This window comes from Miscanthus floridulus, chromosome 10 (assembly GCF_019320115.1).
Source record: "Miscanthus floridulus cultivar M001 chromosome 10, ASM1932011v1, whole genome shotgun sequence".
Classification (NCBI taxonomy): Eukaryota; Viridiplantae; Streptophyta; class Magnoliopsida; order Poales; family Poaceae; genus Miscanthus; species Miscanthus floridulus.
Window position 1 is genome coordinate 20629537 of NC_089589.1, and position 22901 is coordinate 20652437.

Here is a 22901-nt window from a genome sequence, read left to right on the forward strand (position 1 = left end):
GCTAGAACTCGTACAGGCTCTTTCTGGTGGCGTGATATTCAAAAACTTATACCAACCTTCAAAGGCATGGCAATGGCCACAGTTGTCAGTGGGTCTACATGTTTTTTTTGGCTTGATTCATGGAATGGTTTTTCTCTTAGCACTCAAATGCCTGAATTATTCTCTTTTGCAAAGAACAAATATATCACAGTGCAGCAGTTCTGTCAGTCCTCAGCACCTCAGGATTTATTTCACCTCCCACTCTATGAAGAAGCATACCAACAGTATAACCAGCTTCTGATTATTGCTGACAGCATCAACTTACAGATTGGCTCTGATTCTTGGACTTATATTTGGAACTCTGGAATTTTTACCTCCAAGCGAGCATATAAACACATCATGGGACATATTCAGGTCCATCCAGCATTCTCATGGCTTTGGAAGTCTTGTTGTCAGAACAAGCGTAAATTCTTTTTCTGGTTGTTACTAAAAGATAGATTAAGTACTAGAGAGCTCTTGAGAAGAAAAAGAATGGCTTTGGATAATTACAATTGTGTTCTTTGTGCTCAAGCACAGGAAGAGTGTCTGGTGCACCTCTTTTTGGCCTGTCCTTTCTCATATGCTTGTTGGGCGACTCTTGGCTTGGTCATTCAGAACCCCTCTGAGAGTGACACATGTGGATCATGGATGCATATATGCAAGGCTACTTGCTGTTAGGTTTAGTCCAACATCCAATATTTATGGTAGAGGAGCATGTTATATAAGGCGGGGCAATCCTCATCTATCAAGGTAGTCTTTTAGGTTGAGTTAGGCTTAAGGTCTTGGTTTGTTGTGGGCTCTTGTGGATCTAGATTTGAGGGAGCACTAGTTCGTGTGTATAGGCCCTGTTTGGCAGAGCTTCAAGTCTGAAAACCGGGATCAAGGAGCAGCTCCAACTTGGATCTGGGATCCCACTGTTGCTGAGAAAAGTCTTTAGGAGAGCTCCACGGTGGATCTGTTGGGCTGGCCTAACAACTAGCCAAATTGTAGCCAATGAACAAGAGCTCTTCCTCTCCTCTCTCTCATGACAACCCTGGCCCCATGCATCAGGCTCATCTCCTTCCTAAAAATCATCCTTGTACGTGCGTGTGGCGAAATCTGCCCGGAGAGATGCGCGTGGCGAGGTCTGTGCATCAGGGCGGGGTGGCAACCGCGCAGCCGGCGGCGTGACAAGGTCGTGACGCGGGGGGGGGGGGGGGGGGGGGGGGCGCCTGCACGACTGGCGGGGGCCGAGCATGCGCGACTGGAATGCGCACAGCCGGCGCTGGAGCTGGGCGGAGTTGGCAGCGGAGCGAGGTCACGCGAGTAGTAGCAGACTCCACGCGCGCGAGGTCTTGTAGGCAGCAGTGGGCTCCGCGCGGTGAGGTCACGCGGGCAGCCAGCGGCGGCGAGGTCACACAAGCAGCGGGCTTCAGCGGCGGAATGCGCGATGATGGGGCTGGAACCTAGGAGGGGCACGGGAGCAGTCTCACGTGCGGGCGGCGGTCTCGATGGAGCTCGGGCTGGGGCTTGTCGTGACAAAAAAAGAAGAAGCAAAATGAACCGTTAATTTTGCGCAATGAGTGGCATGGTGGATAATTTGGCCAATTCTAGAGATCCATGAGTTTTCAGAGCATCTCTTGTGGTGCTCGAGGAAATCCCTGGATCTGGCCCTCTTATCTGGATTTTTGGTGGATCTGGATTCCATGGAGCTGAGGTGTTTGTGGTAAAAAGAACTAGATTTGAAGCGGTTTTGTGTGGATCTAGAGCACTTGGAGCTCTCCCAAACAAGCCCATAGTAAGGTGCACAGATTTGCCTTGCACTCTACACTACTTCACAACTCTTAGTTAACTCCTAGAAGCAAGATTGACCTATATCAACTTCATGCTTCAGAGAACAACTTGATTTAGAGAATTAATGTAGCCACAAATATACTTAATTTTTATGTGTTATGAGGGTAACCTCAACCTACAAAACTAAGTCTATCTGTGGATTCTCGGACAAACTGGCTTTCATCCCTAAATTATTGGTAGAACGCTCATGGTACGGTTGCTGTTCCACAGCGGTCACTCTTTGGTACTTGTTTTTTTTTCAAATACTACTATATGAATTAAGCTTTCACCTCAAAAGAGAGGGCAATGGAATTTCCCAGCTCCTCCAACAGAATATGTAGTATAACCAAGGGCAGAGCATAAAGCAAAGGAATGTCAATATACAATTGTAACTTTTGAAATTTGTTAGGCCTTCTTTATTTCAGCTTATGGTTGCTTTTGCAACACAGAATCTTCAAAAACCGTGTGTGTAGTGTAAATTCAACCAGCATCATATGGTGCGTCTACGTTCCATAAGGTCCTATTTGGCCGGGTTATATCCCAAGTCATCTACTCCAAATTTATTTGTACAGACACTAACACAGAGACCATCATCTATAACATGCTTCATCACGGATCACTGGATCAGGAAGCAGAGGTTACTAGCACAAGGCAAGTGCTTTTGCCATGGATGGGGAAAAATCAGTGGCAGAACTGATCACTAACCTGTTGGAGGACTGAGGCTTGACCGGAGCGAGGATCCAATTCCAAAGCTTCTGCCTTCAGAACCTGAGATGGACAGGGCTCGCTTTCATTGTACGTTGACGCGATGGGTATGGACTATGGTCTATGGAGGAGCCATCATCCAGTGGGTACGTATAGCATATACTGCTGTAACAAGAATGTATAAAAACATGGGCCCCGCGTGGTGGACCTAAAAGGACCCTTCCCAGTGGACTGCAGGTGTATATAGTACTCCTACTTTTGTAATGGAAATGTATAAAGCCAAGAGTTGATCTCGGCTTTTGCATAATCTATATGGTGGTGCCCAGGGTGATGGACTGTGGTATTGGGAAGACGACCAATCCGAGTAGACCATGCTGTACAGATCCACGCATCTATTCCTGTGGCTTGCAACTGATGGGCCCGTTTATACCTTTGATGGTGATGGACTAGGGAATAATGATGATAACATGCGGTCTTATTTGTGGTCTGTTAGCTTTAGATAATCGGTGCCCTAAAAGAAACCGATCGAGGCAACTCGCTGGATCTCTCTCTCTCTCTCTCTCTCGCAATGCCAAAGTGTTGGAGAGAGCCATCTACAGGCATGTGACTGCTGTGTTGTGCTGTTTAGATGTTTAGCTGGGCGGTGTGTGCTGAGTGGCACAGCCTGGCATCACTAACTTTTTTTTTTAGAATTAGGCCCGGCACAACTTGGCACGGGCACTATTGTAAGGTCATGCCTGGCCCGCCAAGTACGCCATAGTGCATGATTACTGGGCTACACATTAAGTATGCGGACATTCCAATAGTTGCATGACCAAGTACTTTTCTTAACTATGGGAATTAGCCCATTAAAAGCCTAGCTACAAAATAATTCCTTTACTTTTCCTCTTTGAGTTCCTTGTCCCCACTAGACCCCAACCTACGCTTCTCCAGGTTCTCCCTGCCCGATCTCGTCGCTCCCGCTTCCTCTCCTCACCCGATCGCAGGCTCCCGCGCCCTATGTGGCCGGCCTCTACTCCCCATTCAATGCGCTCCTCTTCGTTTCCCAATGCTTCATGTCATTTTCAGCTACCTTTCGGCATCTGGACCTTCCTCAATGTTGGCGGCGTGACGCAGCGGCTCTAAAAGTGGCAGTGGCAGCGGGGCACAGTAGCTCCAGTGGCGTGGCGCAGTGGTTCAAGCCAGAACATTTTATAATTTGCAAAGGATGGATCGGAGTATCTAGACAAGCCAAGAGCAGAAAAAGATTAAGCATAATTGTAGTCCATGTGTTTTATAGTAATCTATTTAGGTGCAAATAATTATAGGAAACAGCGGGATTTTTCCAAAATTCGACCCTGTCTATTTCAGGTTATGCTTGCTTTTATTTGCTATATAGAAGCATGAGGTTGAAACATGTGTGGTGTAAATTCAACCAGAAAAAAACATTATGGAGGGTCATAAGATCGTATTTGGCCGGGTTAGATCCGATCCCAAGTTATCTGCTCCGAATTTATTTGTGCAGAAACTAGCACAAAGACCTGTCTATCCAATGATTTAATCACGGATCAGCAAGCAGAGGTTACTAGCAGAAGGCAGTACGGAAGTACTTTTGCCATGGATAGAGAAACATCAGTGGCAGAATCGATCACTAACCTGTTAGAGGACTGAGGCTTGCTCCAAGGTTCCAAAGCTGCTGCTGCTGCCTTGATAGCCTGAGAAGAACGGGGCTCGCTTTATCATCGTTGACGGACTGGGGTATGGACTATGGAGAAGCCATCCAGGCGGGCGTATATACTACTGTGATTAACAAGAATGTAATGTAATGTACGTATATAAAAACTTTGGCTGATGTCGACTTTTATGTAATCTACGGAGGTGGCCCCGCGTAGTAGTGGACCGAGCTAGAAAGACCCTTCCGAGTGGGCTGTGTCGTAACATGCTTCTAATACATGTTTTTAAGCAATACTATAAGAGATCTGGTTGCAGACTACACAAATTTCCTTTTTAAACGATCTAGTACGAGATCTTCTTGTTATATATTAAAAATAATGAGCAAGCCTAACAGGAGACAGAGGATCGGAGAAATCAAAGGCAAAGCTAAGGGGAAAAAAAACAGTGTAGAAACACAAGCGTTACTTGTTCAGTATATTTACCGATCAGTTCACAGTGCCTCCTTCAAACAAAGGCTCTTTAATTAATTTCTTCTTCTTCTTTTGAACTGGTGGACTGATGCTTGTCGTTTTAGTGAAGATTTGGGACACACAATTGCTGTCACGTAATAAATACCGGCATCCCTAGTTAACAGTTACGCCCATTAATAAACTTTTTTTTGCGAGGGCCAATTAATAAACTAGTAGTATGCCGAATCACTTTATGGAACAACTGGCCAATCTGCTCTGTGCTCTGCACACAGTTTGTTCACTGCAAACAAAATCAGATACTGCCTACTCAGCTTATTAAAAACTTTGTAAATGTTGAAACTTCTCGGCGACTGCATTGCTATTGCTAATAAAGTAAACAATTATTGCACCTAACACTGCAACTGCTATAGCTAGAAGATGGAGCTGTGCAGATCAAGACAACTAGTAACGCCAATTGTCAATATGATATGAAATAGCAGTTCCATGTACCGATGATTTTCACATGGTCACATGGAGATGACAGCACACAAACTTTAGGATTATTACTCTTAGTTAGTGAAGTTTCTTTTATTTCCTCTTCTTCTTTTGATGTAGATAAAAATAATACAACTCATGGATTGATGCTTGTCCTTTTAGTGCTAATTTAAGTTTGGACCACAGGCTGCTGGTAGCTGCTCTCACGTAAATATATATACCATCCCTAGTTTACAGTTATGCCAGTTAAACTAGTACTGTGCTGAAGAACATATGGAACACCTAGCCAATCTGCTCTGTGCTCTGCACCCAAATTGTTCACTGCAAACAAAAACAGATACTGCCCACGCAGCTTATTAAAAACCTTTTTTTCGAAATTTAGCTCATTAAAAACCTTGTAAATGTTGAAACTGCTCAGTGACAACATTGCTAATCAAGTAAACAATTGCACCTAATAAGGCTGCAAATGCTAGCTATTCGATGGAGCTGTGTAGATCAAGACAACTGGTAACCCCAATTGTCAATATGATACGAAATAGCAGTTCCATGTACCGATGATTTTAATATGGTCATGGAGATGACAGCACACAAACTTTTAGATTATTACTCTTAGTTTGTGAAGTTTCTTTTATTTCCTCTTCTTCTTTTGATGTAGATAAAAATAATACAACTCATGGATTAATGCTTGTCCTTTTAGTGCAAATTTAAGTTTGGGCCACAGGCTGCTGGTAGCTGCTGTCACGCCATCCCTAGTTTACAGTTACACCTTAAACTAGTAGTGTGTGCTGAAAAATTTATGGAACACCTAGCCAATCTGCTGTGTGCTGTGCACCCAACATGTTCACTGCAAACAAAAACAGATACTGCCCACACAGCTTATTAAAAACCTTTTATTTCGAAAATTAGCTTATTAAAAACCTTGTAAATGAAACTGCTCTGTCTGCATTGCCAATCAAGTAAACAACAACACCTAAGACTGAAAATGCTAGCTAGATGATGGAGCTGTGTAGATCAAGACAACTGGAAACCCCAATTGTCAGTATGATATGAATAGCAGTTCCATGTACTGATGATTTTCTCATGGCCACATGGACTTTTTTTTTGACATGACAGCACACAAATTTTTGGATTCTTACTCTTAGTTTTGTGAAGTTTCTTGGGACCATCTCCAATGAAAGAGAGGAACATATCAACTACGTACTAGTACCAAACCCCGGCTGGCCTTGGATGATCGCTGTGGTTGATTGCACCAACGTAATTATAAATTTCTCCGTTGTAGATAATGAACTCGTGTATGTTATTTGCAACTTGCAAGCACTTGCAATCAACTATTTTTTTTTTCATTTCCGTTATACAGAACAAGGAGCGGTCACGTGAACTGGCCTTGTTTGAATCCTCGTAAAGACATGCTCGTTTTTTCCAAGAAATGCGGCTCTGCGTGTCGTTCTGCATGTGCATGCTTTGGCGCAGCACAGGGACAGAGCGGCCGTGTCCCTGGCAGTGGTGGCAACACTTCTAACCGCAACAACTAGAATACCATTGAGTATTCTAGTTGTGGGTGCAGATGCACCCACGAAAAAATAGAATACCATTGAGTAGATCAATTTTTCAACCTGTTTGTGGCTCAAGTCTCAGCATCTACATGGCAGGCGCACCCCCTCCGATTTGCTCTAGCTTCGCCACGCCGCAGTGGTGGTGGATAGCTGCAACAGCAAGGTGGATGGCAGCAGCAGCAAGGTGGTCAGCGTGCGCCTCCTCAGTCTGGTTCGTGGGTCTGTTATAGTCCACTGCCCGGCCACCAATAGCAGCAGCCCTGGTTCTGTCCGCCGCAACAGCAGCCAGCCTGGCGTGGGCAGGGGCTGCTTAGACCTCCTCCTCCGCAGCAACAGGCACACTCGGCGCTCCAGCCGAGTTCTCCACTCCGGCTTGCATCCAGCAGGGGTCTCATCATGGCCTTCAACTAGATGGCGCTTCAGGTGCTAGTCCCTGGGTTCTGGACACCGGTGCCACATCTCAAATGGCTTCTTCGGATGGTATATTACTCACCCGCCTTCCTCCTCCTTCTTCATCCATAACTGTAGGCAATGGTCATTCTATTCCTGTTGTTAGTCGTGGTACTTCCATCCTTCCCACAGCCAACACCTCCTTCCATCTCAACAATGTTCTGGTTGAGCCTGACATTGTGCGCAATCTTCTATCTGTTCGTCAATTTACATGTGATAATCATTGTTCTATCGAATTTGACGCCCTTGGTTTTTCTGTTAAGGATCCATGGACGGGATGCGTGATTCTTCGCTGCAATAGCAGCGGGAACCTCTACACCATCTCACCAGCTTCGCCATCCACAGCTGCTAGTTGCAGTCTCGTCGTCACGTCCACCTTATGGTATCACCGTCATGGTCATCCGTCCGACTCCGTCGTCGCTTCCCTTAGAAACATGTCGATTATCATGTGTAATAAAGCGGCACGCTCATTGTGTCATGCGTGCCAGCTAGGCAAACACACATGCCTGCCTTTTGCTAGTTCACTTTTAATTACATCAGAGCTTTTTGCTCTAGTTCATTGTGATGTCTGGACCTCCCCTGTTCCTAGTGCTTCGGGTTATAAATATTATTTGGTCATGCTTGATGATTTCACTCATTATCGCTGGTCCTTTCCGCTGCACCAGAAATCAGGGTCGCGCGGGAGGGAGAGGCCGCGAGCGGAAGCTGGCTCACGTGCACGGTGCCGGTGACGCGTAAGATCGCGCGAAGCAGGGGAGGGCGTGTGTGTGCGGGCGTAGGAGAGGCTCGTGCGGGCGCAGAGGAGGAGGGAATCGCGGCTTCTGTGCCGCGAAGGGGTGGACGCGCGGCCTACAGTTGGCGACGCGGGAGATCATGGCAGGGCCGTGAGTTGGGGTGGACGCGCGGCCGTGGAGTTGGCGGCGCGGGTTAGGGAAGAGGAATAAGTCGGAAGGGAACCCGGACTCTTGATACCATGTAGAGAATTAGGGGAACACCTCACACCCATTAGGGAGGGGTGGATTTTATATATATAGTCAAGATACAACTTGGAGTACAAGTTACATGATATACATGTGTTAGACTATACATATCTCTAATACTTGCAACTAGCATATATGTTCCCTACCATGGCATATTGCAGGAGTATGCCTACCATGCATGTGGAGTTCTTCAGCCTGCCTCTAGACTTAGAGATGAGTGGAAAAATTGAGCATGCACAAAGAGCTTCTTAATTAACCAGGGGGGTTAATAAAAATTAGGCAACTCTTTGGGCCTTATATACGGGCTGGGCCTACCCTTGCCAGACATACCCAATTGCCAATTCTGAGCTCGTGTCCTTCTTCCCCGTGGGGGAGGCATCAAGATTCAAGCAGTGGCTCAGGCTCGACGATGGGCTAGCTCCATGGACCATGATTTTAGCGCACGGACATCACCTACCCCGTGGAGTAACGAGGATCACAGAGGGCGCAGCCAAGGACGCTATGTGAACCCAGGAGGAGGGAAGGGATGCGGCCGGCAGATCAAAGGAGAGCAAGGAGGAACTTGCATTGACGCTGGTGAACCACATGAGGGCGGCCACAAAACGAAACGCTACCAAGGAATGACCTGCTGAGTTTGTTGGATGGGTCTGAAATGTTTTGAGTTTGTTGGGATGGATCAGAGCTAGACTGGATCTGGGCCTGCGCCTGGGAAATAATGGTCCAGATCTAACCCATAAGTAAACTGATAATACTACTAATTTAATGAATTAAGACACAGCTGCTTTGGGATTTATGCTAAATTTTAGTGAGGGAGCACAAGAGCACTAACCTGGAAGATGGAGGGGTTGCTGCAAAGCTGCTGCCTCCCAAAGAAGAGACGGCTTCTCGCCTTCACCTCCCAAAGCATCAGCAGACTATCCACCACTCGACCAGGTTATAAAGGATAACTAGGAACGGAAAGCTGTATCCATGATGGCTTGAAGTTCAGATCTTGGACTAATTTGTTAAACCTACACAGAGGAGTACATCTCTTGCTCATCTGAGAAGCTAAAATATTATTATAAAAGCTAATAGCAAAAGGCCAATAGTAAGAAATAATATCAAAAGCTAGAAAGCCAGCTTTTGAATTAAAAGCTGCAGCTCAAATAAACAGACCCTTGTAGTTGAGTTGAAGAATTGAGCATGCACAAGAGCTTCTTAACTAGTAGGATGGTAAAAAATTAGGAGTAAAACCGTTGGATCACTAACCTGGAAGATGGAGAAGCTGCTGCCTCCCAAAGAAGAGACTGCTTTGACGCAGTCGGTCAAGGCATGTACTCATCGAACTAAATTGATGGATTGGCTAGGAATGTACCCATGGAGACCACTTGTTGAGGTGCTGATCTCACGCTATAATAAAACTACTCCCTCCGTCTCCAAATAAATCAATTCCTAAAAATCGTGGTAGTCAATTTTTTTAAGTTTGACTAATTTTATAGAAAAAATAGCAACATCTATAAAGTAAAATGAACACCTTATGAAAATATATTCTATGATAAATCTAATGATACCAATTTGATACCATAAATCTTAATGTTTTTTTCTAGAAATTCGATTAAAGTTTAAAAAGTGTGACTTAAGACAACTCTAAAAATCTATTTATTTAGGGACAGAGGGACTAGATTGTATTGCATTTGCACCGTTCACCAAGAATGGCGTGGTGCTAAATTATTTTATCGATTCGTTTTAAAAAAATTATTTCATTGACTAGTGCACCGTCAAGATGCAGGGGTTCTTCAGCTTAATACAACTTTTAAGATTCCATATGAAATGTGCCGTTCAAAGAATGGCCATTAATATGCATCCATGATATAATGGATTAGCCTTATTACAGTATCAGATAAAAACAAAGACTGTCGATCACTTTTGTATATTTTCTTTTTTCCAACTTTTTGACGAGGTGATATAGGTTTTTGTAAGCTGAGGATTGCCTGATTGGTCTCGGCTAGCTGGAGATACACATGTACAGATTATCACAGTTCACCGAACACAAAGGTGCGTACGCTAGCAGAGAGTTGACACAGCCTTCTGACGTTTGCACTACTGTACGTACTTTCTAATCTCTTTAAAAAGTCTAGCCGCAGGCCGGAGATGCCGCTTTTTTCCGACAAAAGAAGAATTATCTTAGATAATAGCAGTGTACATCAACACGTTACAAGCACTCTGAATTACACAAACATCCAGAAACTGATTTTCATCTAAATTGAAATCATGCTGTGAAAAGCTCCAGAGCTCAAAACCAAACCTGTATGACGCTTTGTAGTATGGATGACCGCAAAGGCAAACACTCGGCAAAAGGCCTGAGAACAGATCACTTCTACAGAAAACTTAATCGAGGCGGGCAAAAATGATTAACCGAGGCGGGCATCCCAACCGCCTCCGTCGAGAGGTCACGGTTAATCTAGCCTTAACGGAGGCGGTTGGTTCTTGCCCGCCTCATTTAATCAAATAAAAAAAATAAAAAAATAAAACATGTGGACAAGCCCAGTGAGCCCACCTACAGGTCTGCCAAGCCCATCCACGGGCCGTTGCTCTGCTCGCCGGAGCACCCCACCAGAGCGCCCACTCACTACGGGAACCAGGAGCTTTGCCTAGTGCCAGGGGCACTCAGCAAAGCCCCAAAAACACTTGGCAAACGGTTTGCCGAGTGTAACACTCGGCAAACGCCACTCGGCGTACGTTTTAACGGCAAGAGCTGTTTGCCGAGTGTCAATCGTCAGGTACTCGACGAAGACTTTGCCGAGTACAAAAAACACTCGGCAAACATTTTTTTAAAGAAAATAATAAAACAAGCACCAGCCACCACCACCGGCCGCTCCAACGCTCGGCAGCCGCACGGGCCACCACCATCGGCCGCTCCGATGCTTGGCCGACCACCCCCACGCTGCCACCACTGGCCGCCTCGTCCGCGCACGCTCGTCGGCCAGGACCGCCACTGCCGTAGGCAGTCTTGCTCGCGTGGGGGCCCGAGACACCGCCGGGGAGCCACGCCACCGCCGCCGTGCATGGTCGCCCAGCGGGGGTCAATAGCGGTCCGCCCACACGTGTATCCGGTCGTCCCCACCGTGGATCTGCTGGACCCTAGCTGGCCGGCCATGGCCACCATGCCGGAGCCGTCGCTAGATCTGGCCGCCACGCCCCACCGCCGCCATGCACCATGCCGCCCGCAGCGCGAACCGGCCGCCACTGGCAGAGGGAGGGCCGCATCCGGCCGGGAGAGGGAGGGCCGGGAAAGAAGAATGGGAGGGAGCGCCGGGGTAGAAGGAGGGGCGCCGGGGAAGAAGAGGGAGGGGCGTCGGTGGGGGCCGGCCGCCGCCGGCGGTCCGGGAGGGGAGGGGCGCTAAGGCAGGTTGCTCAGGAGGTCAGGAGGGGAGGGGCGCACGGGGTGCTCGGGTGGGGAGGGGAGGGTATTTGACGGAATTTTTTTTGTTTGCCGAGTGTCCTAGATCTGGGCACTCGGTAAAGTTTTTTTTTCTTCTCCTTCTGGTCCAAAAAAAGATTATTTATTTATTTGCCGAGTGTTTTTTTACACTCGGCAAACCCCCTCTTTGCTGAGTGTTTTTTTTGCCTGGTGTTTTTAGCACAGCACTCGGCAAAGAACTTGTTCGCCGAGTGCCTGACGGAATACACTCGGCAAATTTGACGTTTCCGGTAGTGACTACTACACAAATTCTTTTGCTCAGCATTTGGTAAAGTGTCTCGGAGGCGGGCAGGCATTTCAACCGCCTCGGTTAATGCCTGGATTAACCGAGGCGGTCATTATTCTATTAACCGAGGCGGGCAATGTAATACAACCACCACGGCTAATGCCTATTAACCGAGGCAGGCATTATAATGCAACTGCCTCGGTAAATCATTAACCGAGGCGGTTGTTTTATAAGGCCCGCCTCCTAAAATCTGGCCTAACCCGCTACTATTTTGAAGCCCAATACTAGTGTCGAGTATATAAACACAATGAAACCCTAACCTCACTCCCAGTCCACTCTCTCACCGCCCTCTTTCTCCCAGGCGCCACAGACGCAAGGACGAGCGGCTCCCTCCTCCGGTCCCTCTCTATCCACCACCTCCCTCTCTCTCTCCACCGCCTCTCTCTAGTCCTTCTCTCTCTCCAGGGCGGTTGTGGCGCGCAGCCGGGCGGCGCGACAGCATGGGGCCGCGGTGGCGTCGCGAGGCATGGCGAGACCTCATCGGCATGCGGGGTCACGACGTCATGAGGCGCATCAGCGCGCGAGGTCCGAGGCTAGATAACAGGGTTGCGGTGATGCGGGGCCGAGGTAGGTCAGCTCTCCCCATCTCCCTCTCTTTTCCTCTCTTCATCTCCCTCACTCTCGCCCTCGCCGGTGCTCAGATCCACGGCGACGGCGGGCGGATCCACGGCGACTTCGCGTGGAGGAGCAGCAGCCGTACGGCGGATTTGGCCTTCCCTCTCCCTCGAGCTCCTACGGTGGCGCCTCAGCTCTCTCTCCCTCTCCTCCGGCGGCGCTACGACGAGGAGCACCGGCCCCTCTGAGCTTGTGCTCAGATCCGGCAAGTGGGTGCCTAGATCCGACAGCGGGGAGGGCAGATCCGATGGCGGGGAGGCGGTTCCGTCCAGCAAGGTGAGGCGGGCGGCGCTCCACCTCCAGTGTAGCGGCACGGACGAGGCGGGCCGGCGAGGCCGGATCCGGTGGCGGGGAGGTGGATCCAGCGGGCGAGGCGGGCGGCGCTCCTTCGGCAAGCAGCGCCCACGGCGGTGCATGGATAGGCTCGACGGGCCCATAGATGGGCTCGACGGGCCTGTCCACGAGTTTTTGTTTTTTTATTCGATTAACCAAGGCGAGACGGTTGCGATGCCCGCCTAGGTTAAGCGTTTTTGCCCGCCTCGGTAAAGTGTTTCTGTAGTAGTGACCCCGCACCGCCCGTGCCGCTGTCGGAGCACCCACTGGAGGGGCCGCTCACTGGATCCAGCACCGCCGCACAAGCACCCCCGGATCCGATCTCCTCCTCGCTGGATCCGGGCTCGTCCTCACCAGTCACTAGATCTGAGCTCCTCCTTGCCGGATCTGATGGCTTGAGAACAAATGCCCAGCTTCTACTTTCTAGTCTATTCCTTCTTCTTCTTTTTGCCACTGAGGAATGAGGAAGACTGATCTAAAACTTATTATCCTTAGTCCTTCATCGTGGCCAGATCTAACCATAATAAAAAACAGAAAAGAAACTAGAGAAAATTATTCCATGGCGGTGACACCATCTCCGCCTTGATGTCGCCATCAGGAAATAAAAGTCTCCATGTCGTAATATTGGTGAGGATGTTGACGCCGTGTTGTCTCCCTCATCTTCAATAGAGCCGCAGTGGAGAAAACAATTTCAGCCTACCCCCTCGCCGTTGCTGGATAGGAGGAGGAGATAAATCCCTAAAACCAAAAAACTTGGCATGGAGAGACACTAACCCTAAGGACTCGATCTATTGAAAAAACTTATTAAAAACGATAGATCCCCACTCCCTTCGGCCTCCGGCGATATGCCTGAGTGGGAGGGAGGGGGACCAGTGCTGGTGGACACCAGAGGCGGCGGCGGCAACGCTCGGAGTCGCGAGACGCGAGTTGTCATGAGACGCGAGTTTGGCCGGAGATGCCGCTGTAGTGGAGACGACGTCGTCGTTGCTCACGTCCAGACATGAACTAGTAGCCCACATGTGCCAACGTGGTCTTCGAAGTAGCGATTCAGTTTTGTCCTAACACTAGTATTAGGACAGGGAAATGGTTTGTAGTCCGGCGGTAAACTCATTTCACGTACAAGCGTTTAGCCAACTTCCTTCTCAAGCAACCTTATGTGCTATGTATTTTACCAAATTTAGAAATTTGTATATTTCCCTATCCAGTTTTCAAAACTAAAACAACATTTTGCATCAGTCACAAAGAAAATATATATATATCACATCGTAATGTATACTCCAACCACAATCATATATATTTATAGTATAGTTCCATCACTCATCGTATGGTTCATCACTAAGGATTTAGGCCAAGCTGGAAGTGGAAGATGGAGGAATGGTAGCGGTATTGCCTTCCAGATAAGAGATGGGCTCGTGCCCTTCTTCATTGACACGGTCAAGGAAGAAGGTCTACTCATAAGCAAATTGTTTTATTTATAGTCATTTTGAAAAGAAAAAAAAATGCTATTTGCCCCCGGCAGATTTGAATGATAAAAATGGGTCCTATATATGGATGGCGCCAAAGCCCGTGGTGCTATGGTACACGACATACTTTGGTGCTTATTAACCTTTGACACGCTAGCGCGTATGTGGCTCATTTCCAAATTGCTCCAAAAACTCGTTTTCTTCTTTGAAAATAAAAACAACTGTGAATGGTTTCGACTTTGTCTTGGTTTGTTAAACTTTAGTTTAAAATTAGGTTTCAAACAATTTAGATGGTTATGTTAAATAAAATGATGTCAATTTCGAGAAAGAAACTCAAAAAACCAAATCAATTGCCCTGTTATCCGATCCACCCCCTAGCTACGTTACATGTACCTATCATGCCCACTTGTTTTTCCCCCTTGATTCATAACTTGTCCACTTGTTTTTTTTTAAAAACTAGTCACTGTTTAATACTAATAAAAAAGTTATTGGTACGATATGTACTTTAAAAGCACAATTATTGGTGTTCGTGGTTGTTGGTCACTTGCAGCCTGATGTGAATCCACCTCGCCGGTTGTTGATAAACACGTGGCCTCGCGAGCAGTGGGTGCCTCCCTGTGGAGTAGGGATTTAAACAGTGGTCCTTCAAGATGTCGTTGTGGTCTGGGTGATCGGCAAGAATGCAACGTAGACCCATCATGAATCCAGTGAATCCATTATCTCCAATGGTGTACTCTACTTCAACTACATCATCAGGTGGATAACCAGGAGGAATCAATCTCATCTGCAGTACGGGAATTTAGTTAAAAGACAGAAAGTGATGATAAACTTCACTGCTTGGCGCGCAACTGATTCCTCGGCAATTTCTTCAATGCTTACCTCCTCTTGCTGACTTGCTTCCGGATCATTACCAGTACTCTCCTGCTCGCCAGTCACTTCAGTGTATACCTCCGCTTGCTGACTTGTAGCTTCTGGAGCATCACCATTAGTTTCCTGTTCGCCAATCCCTGGGCTAGTAGTACTTGTTGGCTGCCTCGCCACAACAGGATGCTCACCAACGAGCAGTGGCGGACCCAGGATTTCAAAGTTGGGTATGCCCAAGCCCAAAGCTAAAGAAAATATATTATAAATTGAGCAAAGATCAAAGGAGAACTTGAGTTGTTGCCTCTGAATTTGGTTAAGAAAGATACCGAATCAAGATCTGTCTGCGCTTCCAGATGGCTCTAATGGTGTGCGTCTGTGATGGCGACCAACGTGCCATCCTAGCCACTAGTATCTAGTGGGGTGTGAGGCGACCCGCGGTTGAACTACACCTGCCTGCTTGCCGAGTGCTCGAGCCACAATAGTGGTAGATCAGCTACAACACTGTGCATTTTAGGGCGACACCGCACTCGGGTTATTTTAAGGTTGCCAGGCGGCGTGGCCAATGTCTTCGCTAGGCAGGCGCTAGGATTTCGTCTCGCGGGAGCATCCGTCGGGCTCGCGGCTCTTGCGCTTTGCCTCACGAGTTTCTTGACCAAGGGAGGAGAATGGACTAGAATCAGCCTTGATGGCCGGGTGAGCAGATAGGTAATGGGCTGCAACGTGGTTTCGTGGGCTGTTTTTGGATGAACAAGATAAAAAGAACTACGATACTAAAGCTTAACTATATCGTGCATATATGTATACCTATATATACTAGTTTTTACGGCAAAAATATTGGGTATGCCCAGGAATACCCGGGCACAACACTAGGTCCGCCCATGCCAACGAGCGGTTTCATCAACATCACCTCCGGTTCAGTCGCATCATCTCCCATGCTGAATTCCACTGCTGCAATGCTAGAATTCCACTGGTTGAATAATCTCACATAAGACTATAAGAGTAGAAGGTGATGTTCATATGAGCACATAGCATGAATCTACGGAAATTGAGACAATTTTACAATTACTAATTAGGCCCTCAAAGGAGGCTCCACCCTAGTCCTTACAAGATGCAATAGAAAGGTAGATCATTAAAATTGTCACATATATTCAGAAACCTCCTGCAACCAATTAGGTATAATTAAACCATGAATTTGCATTTATTTAACACATTTTCATCTAACTTTCCCACCACTACTATTATAAAAGATAATCTAAAGTAACCCTATATTGGCATCTAAATTACTCACATCTACCATCGTAATAATCCATGTAACATCTTAAACTATGTATCTAATGTACGTTCGCTTGGAGGAATCTGGAGAAATCTGGATGAATCTGGAGGAATTTGTGAGAGAAAATCAGCCGTGAACAACAACTTTCAGCCATGAACGGTGAAATTTTTGCACCAGCGAACGGGCCAAATTTACAAATCCCCTCAAATTTACTTCTAAATTACCATCTTGTAATATAAAAAAATTAATTCCCGTAAAGCACACCAACATATTATTCTAAATACCAACTATGCCACTATTAAAATAGAAGAGAAAACTAGCACAAAGTAAACATACATGTGTGCTACTGTGCAGAGTTGGAAACCATAAAATATTCCGTTAACAAATCACATACCAATGAAATTTATAGAAGAAATCACTAACATGTATAACATCAAAATTACTTTCAATTGTCTATGAAATATGTTTTGATAGTGCCTTTATTATAGCTTGTAGATGTTAATATATTTTAGTAAAAACTTGGTCAAAGCTATGAAAGTTTGACATAGGAAAAGGTCAAAGTAAACTAAACTAAAATTGAATTATAATTTAGAAAAGAGGGCGTAATTAGAAAGGTTCCATCTCTTGGAAGACAGAATATGAAATTCTGTCGATGGCTCTAGGTACTAAACAGCACACGACCACACACCAGCCAAGTCCGAGGTGTCCAACTCCAAAGGCTATAAGCATTTGCTACCCTGGAAAAACAAGGCGCCACCCTTTGCTTAATGGAAAGAAGTGTTTTTTTTCTCAAACGTGCCTTGGCACGGTATTCATTAAGCAGAAGAAGACAACATAACAGTTACATAACAAACAGCAGCAGTAATCCGCAGATTACCGAGGCTAAACGGCCCTATGGCAGCATGGGGTTGTGATTTACGGCAACATAGTTTGCGACTACCTGAGGAAGCAACCTACATCAACGACAACAGCGACAACAGGTGCTTGTAACCAGCTAGACACCATCAAAACATATTTCATAGACAGCGACAACAGGTGCTTGTATCTTCAACGCCAAGTGCATCAGGGAGGTTTGGGTACCATTAAAGGTTCTCAAATTCCTTTCCTTTCAAAGCGTCTTCTTTGCCGATCAGCTTCCTTTTGCGAAGCCACGATTCCACTGCCTTCTCCTCCTGCAACACGATGACATCCTGCAGATGAAGCTTCCTCAGGATGAATCCCCACACCTCTCTGCTATAAACACAGCCAACGAGAAGGTGATCCATTGTTTCTGGTAGTTGATCACAGAGAATGCATGAATCAGACTCTTGCAACCCATGGCGAAATCTTCTGTGTGCTGTCCAACAATGACCATGCATTACTAGCCAGAAGAAGAAACGGACTTTTGGAGGCGCCGCAGTCTTCCAAATGTGTTTGGCATGGAAAGAAGTGTTTGGTGAGGGGGTTTTGGTGTGGTGGATCATTAGATCCTAACTCCAATCTTAACTAGCTCATTTTGTTTGAGGATGGACTTTGGATTGTTGTGATACATTTTCACATTATCCCTTACAACACATGGTTCGAATGGTTAATTTGGTCCACCAAAATTAATGAAATGGGTCTATTTAACACTCAAAACTGTACTTTTGCAAATATAAATTGTGCTTTTACTGGTCAGTAGTACTCAAAAAGGGTAAATTTGTTGTAGTACATTCTTTAATGGTGGTATTTTTCCCGTTTAATTTTCATCCTGGGCTACCCAAGAACATCAACGTAATTCAGATGTAGGCATGTAGCCCCAAAGCCCACTTATAGTATCTGTTGTGAGGTATGTATCCAAGAGGCGTAACATATTCGGATTTAAAGCGATTCCACCAAATAAACGACGTTACAAAATCATGCAACTATAGCCCCCTATTCCGCATGAACACTTAGGCAAAAACCAGACATGCATAGTCAGTGATGAACCTTTTGTAGTGTGACTGTTTCATACAAGACATGGCAGTAGATCTGGTGATTTAATGCGTAAATAAATAATAAGGCACCAGCTGGTAAGATCTGCCCGAAATTTGACACTCACACAGATTCGCTCTGAAAAAGAAAAAAAAAAGAAAGGAAAACAACACAGATCAGCAGAGATCGAGACCAGATGTGGTTTACATAGAACCCAGCTGGTAAGATTTTAAACTGTATGCACGCGCGCGCAAGAAGCTATGTAGGAGCAAAGTGGCCTCCAGCTCCAAATGAACGAAGCAAGGAGGCACTAACCTGGTAGATGATGGCGACACGGGAGACCGGCCGGCGTCTAGCTACGCAGGAGGGCTGGTGAGGCTGCTAGCTGCTGGGCGCCTCCCAGACTCCCAGTGTCCCAGAGAGACGTATACCCCCTACGCGGCAGCGAGGCGGAACGAGCTGGAGTCCTCGTCCGCGCCCCCGGTGACCCAGATCTAGGAGGAAGAAGGATGTCGAGTTGATATGCAGATTTGTCTTCTCTTGGTCTCAAGGCTCTTGGCCAGCTATCTAGAGATACATGGAGCTGCACTGCTCGCTACATGGAATGGGACCACACTGAACTCCTGTGCGTGCAGTGTACACCATGTGTGAGTGTGATAAGGCTACACCGGCGCAGTATGCTCGATGGCCTACTGGCCGAGTTTGTGTACGCCCAGGCAAAATAATTGGCCGGCCAGTACATGAACAGTGCATCCTTTGCTTCATTCGTTTGGAGCTGGAGGTCACTTTGCTCTTCCTGCAGGCGATCATGGTGGGGTAGGGCCACCCAGCGCGTAACATGGCACAGGAAGAGTGTCTGGTGCACCTCTTTTTGGCCTGTCCTTTCTCATATGCTTGTTGGTCGACTCTTGGCTTGGTCATTCAGAACCCCTCTGAGAGTGACACATGTGGATCATGGATGCATATATGCAAGGCTACTTGCTGTTAGGTTTAGTCCAACATCCAATATTTATGGTAGAGGAGCATGTTATATAAGGCGGGGCAATCCTCATCTATCAAGGTAGTCTTTTAGGTTGAGTTAGGCTTAAGGTCTTGGTTTGTTGTGGGCTCTTGTGGATCTAGATTTGAGGGAGCACTAGTTCGTGTGTATAGGACCTGTTTGGCAGAGCTTCAAGTCTGAAAACCGGGATCAAGGAGCAGCTCCAACTTGGATCTGGGATCCCACTGTTGCTGAGAAAAGTCTTTAGGAGAGCTCCACGGTGGATCTGTTGGGCTGGCCTAACAACTAGCCAAATTGTAGCCCATGAACAAGAGCTCTTCCTCTCCTCTCTCTCATGACAACCCTGGGCTCGTGCATCAGGCTCATCTCCTTCCTAAAAATCATCCTTGTACGTGCGTGTGGCGAAATCTGCACGGAGAGATGCGCGTGGCGAGGTCTGTGCATCAGGGTGGGGTGGCAACCGCGCAGCCGGCGGCGTGACGCGGGGGGGGGGGGGGGGGGTGGCGCCTGCACGACTGGCGGGGGCCGAGCATGCGCGACTGGAATGCGCACAGCCGGCGCTAGAGCTGGGCGGAGTTGGCAGCGGAGCGAGGTCACACGAGTAGTAGCAGACTCCACGCGCGCGAGGTCTTGTAGGCAGCAGTGGGCTCCGCGCGGTGAGGTCACGCGGGCAGCCAGCGGCGGCGAGGTCACACAAGCAGCGGGCTCTAGCGGTGGAACGCGCGATGATGGGGCTGGAACCTAGGAGGGGCACGGGAGCGGTCTCACGTGCGTGCGGCGGTCTCGATGGAGCTCGGGCTGGGGCTTGTCGTGACAAAAAAAAAGAAGCAAAATGAACCGTTAATTTTGTGCAATGAGTGGCATGGTGGATAATTTGACCAACTCCAGAGATCCATGAGTTTTTAGAGCATCTCTTGAGATGCTCGAGGAAATCCAAGGATCTGGCCCTCTTATCTGGATTTTTGGTGGATCTGGATTCCACGGAGCTGAGGTGTTTGTGGTAAAAAGAACTAGAATTGAAGCGGTTTTCTGTAGATCTAGAGCACTTGGAGCTCTCCCAAACAAGCCCATAGTAAGGTACACAGATTTGCCTTGCACTCTACACTACTTCACAACTCTTAGTTAACTCCTTAAAGCAAGATTGACCTATATCAACTTCATGCTTCAGAGAACAACTTGACTTAGAGAATTAATGTAGCCACAAATATACTTAATTTTTATGTGTTATGAGGGTAACCTCAACCTACAAAACTAAGTCTATCTGTGGATTCTCGGACAAACTGGCTTTCATCCCTAAATTATTGGTAGAACGCTCATGGTACGGTTGCTGTTCCACAGCGGTCACTCTTTGGTACTTGTTTTTTTTTTTCCAAATACTACTATATGAATTAAGCTTTCACCTCAAAAGAGAGGGCAATGGAATTTCCCAGCTCCTCCAACAGAATATGTAGTATAACCAAGGGCAGAGCATAAAGCAAAGGAATGTCAATATACAATTGTAACTTTTGAAATTTGTTAGGCCTTCTTTATTTCAGCTTATGGTTGCTTTTGCAAAACAGAAGCGGGAAGTTGAAACAAATTAATCAAATCTTCAAAAACCGTGTGTGTGGTGTAAATTCAACCAGCATCATATGGTGCGTCTACGTTCCATAAGGTCCTATTTGGCCGGGTTATATCCCAAGTCATCTACTCCAAATTTATTTGTACAGACACTAACACAGAGACCATCATCTATAACATGCTTAATCACGGATCACTGGATCAGGAAGCAAAGGTTACTAGGACAAGGCAAGTGCTTTTGCCATGGATGGGGAAAAATCAGTGGCAGAACTGATCACTAACCTGTTGGAGGACTGAGGCTTGACCGGAGCGAGGATCCAATTCTTTTTTTGAACGAGAACAGGGTTTGCTAACCACTCAGGATGATACACTTCTTTAATAAATCCGACAGCTAGGAGCCATTTTATTTCTACCCTAATAGTCTCCTTGTCTGGCGCGAATCATCAGAGTTTCTGCTTGATCGGTTTGGCGGTCGGCAAGACATTCAAGGAGTGCTCGATCTTCTCCCGTGGTACCACCGGCATGTCTGTAGGTTTCCAAGCAAACACATCGATGTTGGCATGAAGGAAGGAGACGAGCGTGTTTTCCTATTTGGGGTCGAGGTGAGCCCCAATCTTCACGGTCTTGGAGGGGTCGTCGAGGCCGAGGCCGACCTCCTTGGTTTCCTTGGACTTGGTGGAGGCACGTGGAGGCTCCAGCATTGGGATATCCAAGTCGTCGGCAGGCACCATCCTGGCGTCGGTGACCATGGTAGCCATCTGGATGGAGAGGTCGGTGGCTTCGGCGAGGGCGAGACTCTTTGTCTCGTAGGCGTGGGCGATGGAGAGGTTGGCCCGTAGGGCCAAGACTCCTACAGGCGAGGCCATCTTTAGCACCAAATCGGCGTAGTGCAGTACGACCATGAACTTGGCCAGAGCTGGCCAACCAAGTATGGCGTGGTAGGCGGTGTTGAAGTCGGCGACGTAGAAATTGATGTGCTCAACGCGGTAGTTGCTGGCCATGCTGAACTGTACTGGGAGGGTGATCTCTCCAAGGAGTTTGGATGCCCTACCAGGTACCACGCCCCAGAAGGAGGAGTCGGAGGGTGCGAGGTCTCCTATCCCAAGGCCTAGCTCTTTTAGGGTTCCGACCAAGAGGAGGTTCAGAGTGCTTCCGCCATCGACGAGTACTTTCCTGAAAAGCACTTTTCTGACGGTTGCATCAAGAACGAGGGGGAAACGCCCTATTTAAGGGATGTCCGCCCACTAGTCGGCCCTGCTGAAGGTGATGGGGACCTCGGACCAGGGGCGATAGCTGGGGTTGGCGACGGTGTCTTCCGCGTTGACGGCGAGGACCCGGTGGGTGGTGAGCTTCTGATCTCTTCTGCTTTTGGCGGCGGCAAGGCCCCCAAAGATGGTGGTGACCACTTTGTCATGATCCTGGAAGGCGTTGTTGCCCCCAGGTGGTCAGCGGTCTCCGGCTCCGTCATTGTTGTCATCGTCCGGCTTCTTAACCTAGAACTCCTTAGCCAAGCCGAGGCAGTCCTTCAGCTTATGCTTGTTATTTTTGTGGAGAGGGCACGGGCCTTCGAGAATCTTCTTGTACTGCTTGTCGTAGTTGCGCTTGGCGCGAGGTTCATCAATGGCGGCGACGATGTGGTCTCATCGGCGGCGGCGATATTGACCAGATTTGGACCCTTCTGGCCGGTCACGGCCACTGTCACGATGGTGACTGTGGTCGTCGTAGCGGCAGTCGCTGTGCCGTCGGTCGTCGAGTCGCTCATTGCTGCGACGAGTTGGGCGATGAGTGCCCGCATCATCCTTAAAGCGTACTTCGGCCTCTTCGATGTCAACGTTGAGCGGCTGGAGGGCTGAGTCTGGATTACCGAACTCTTGCTCGTATTCTTGACGGCGGCGTACTTCTTCTTCATGGCGAGAGAAACGGCGCTCGTCGATATGTCATCACGCGTCTCGGAGATTATTGAGGTACGCTCGGACGTCTTGGTCAACCTCCTGGTCATG

At 47.6% G+C, this 22901-nt stretch overlaps 1 protein-coding gene across 1 annotated transcript; it reads right to left on the bottom strand.

Annotated features, from left to right (window-relative positions):
• Positions 1-18775: 18775 nt before the first annotated feature.
• On the bottom strand, positions 18776-21902 carry LOC136488153 (uncharacterized). The gene is made up of 2 exons (XM_066485175.1): positions 21522-21902; positions 18776-18835 (listed from the first exon to the last, which is right to left on the bottom strand). Exons 1-2 carry the CDS (start codon positions 21900-21902, stop codon positions 18776-18778), a joined length of 441 nt encoding a protein of 146 aa, XP_066341272.1.
• Between the last annotated feature and the right edge of the window lie 999 nt (positions 21903-22901).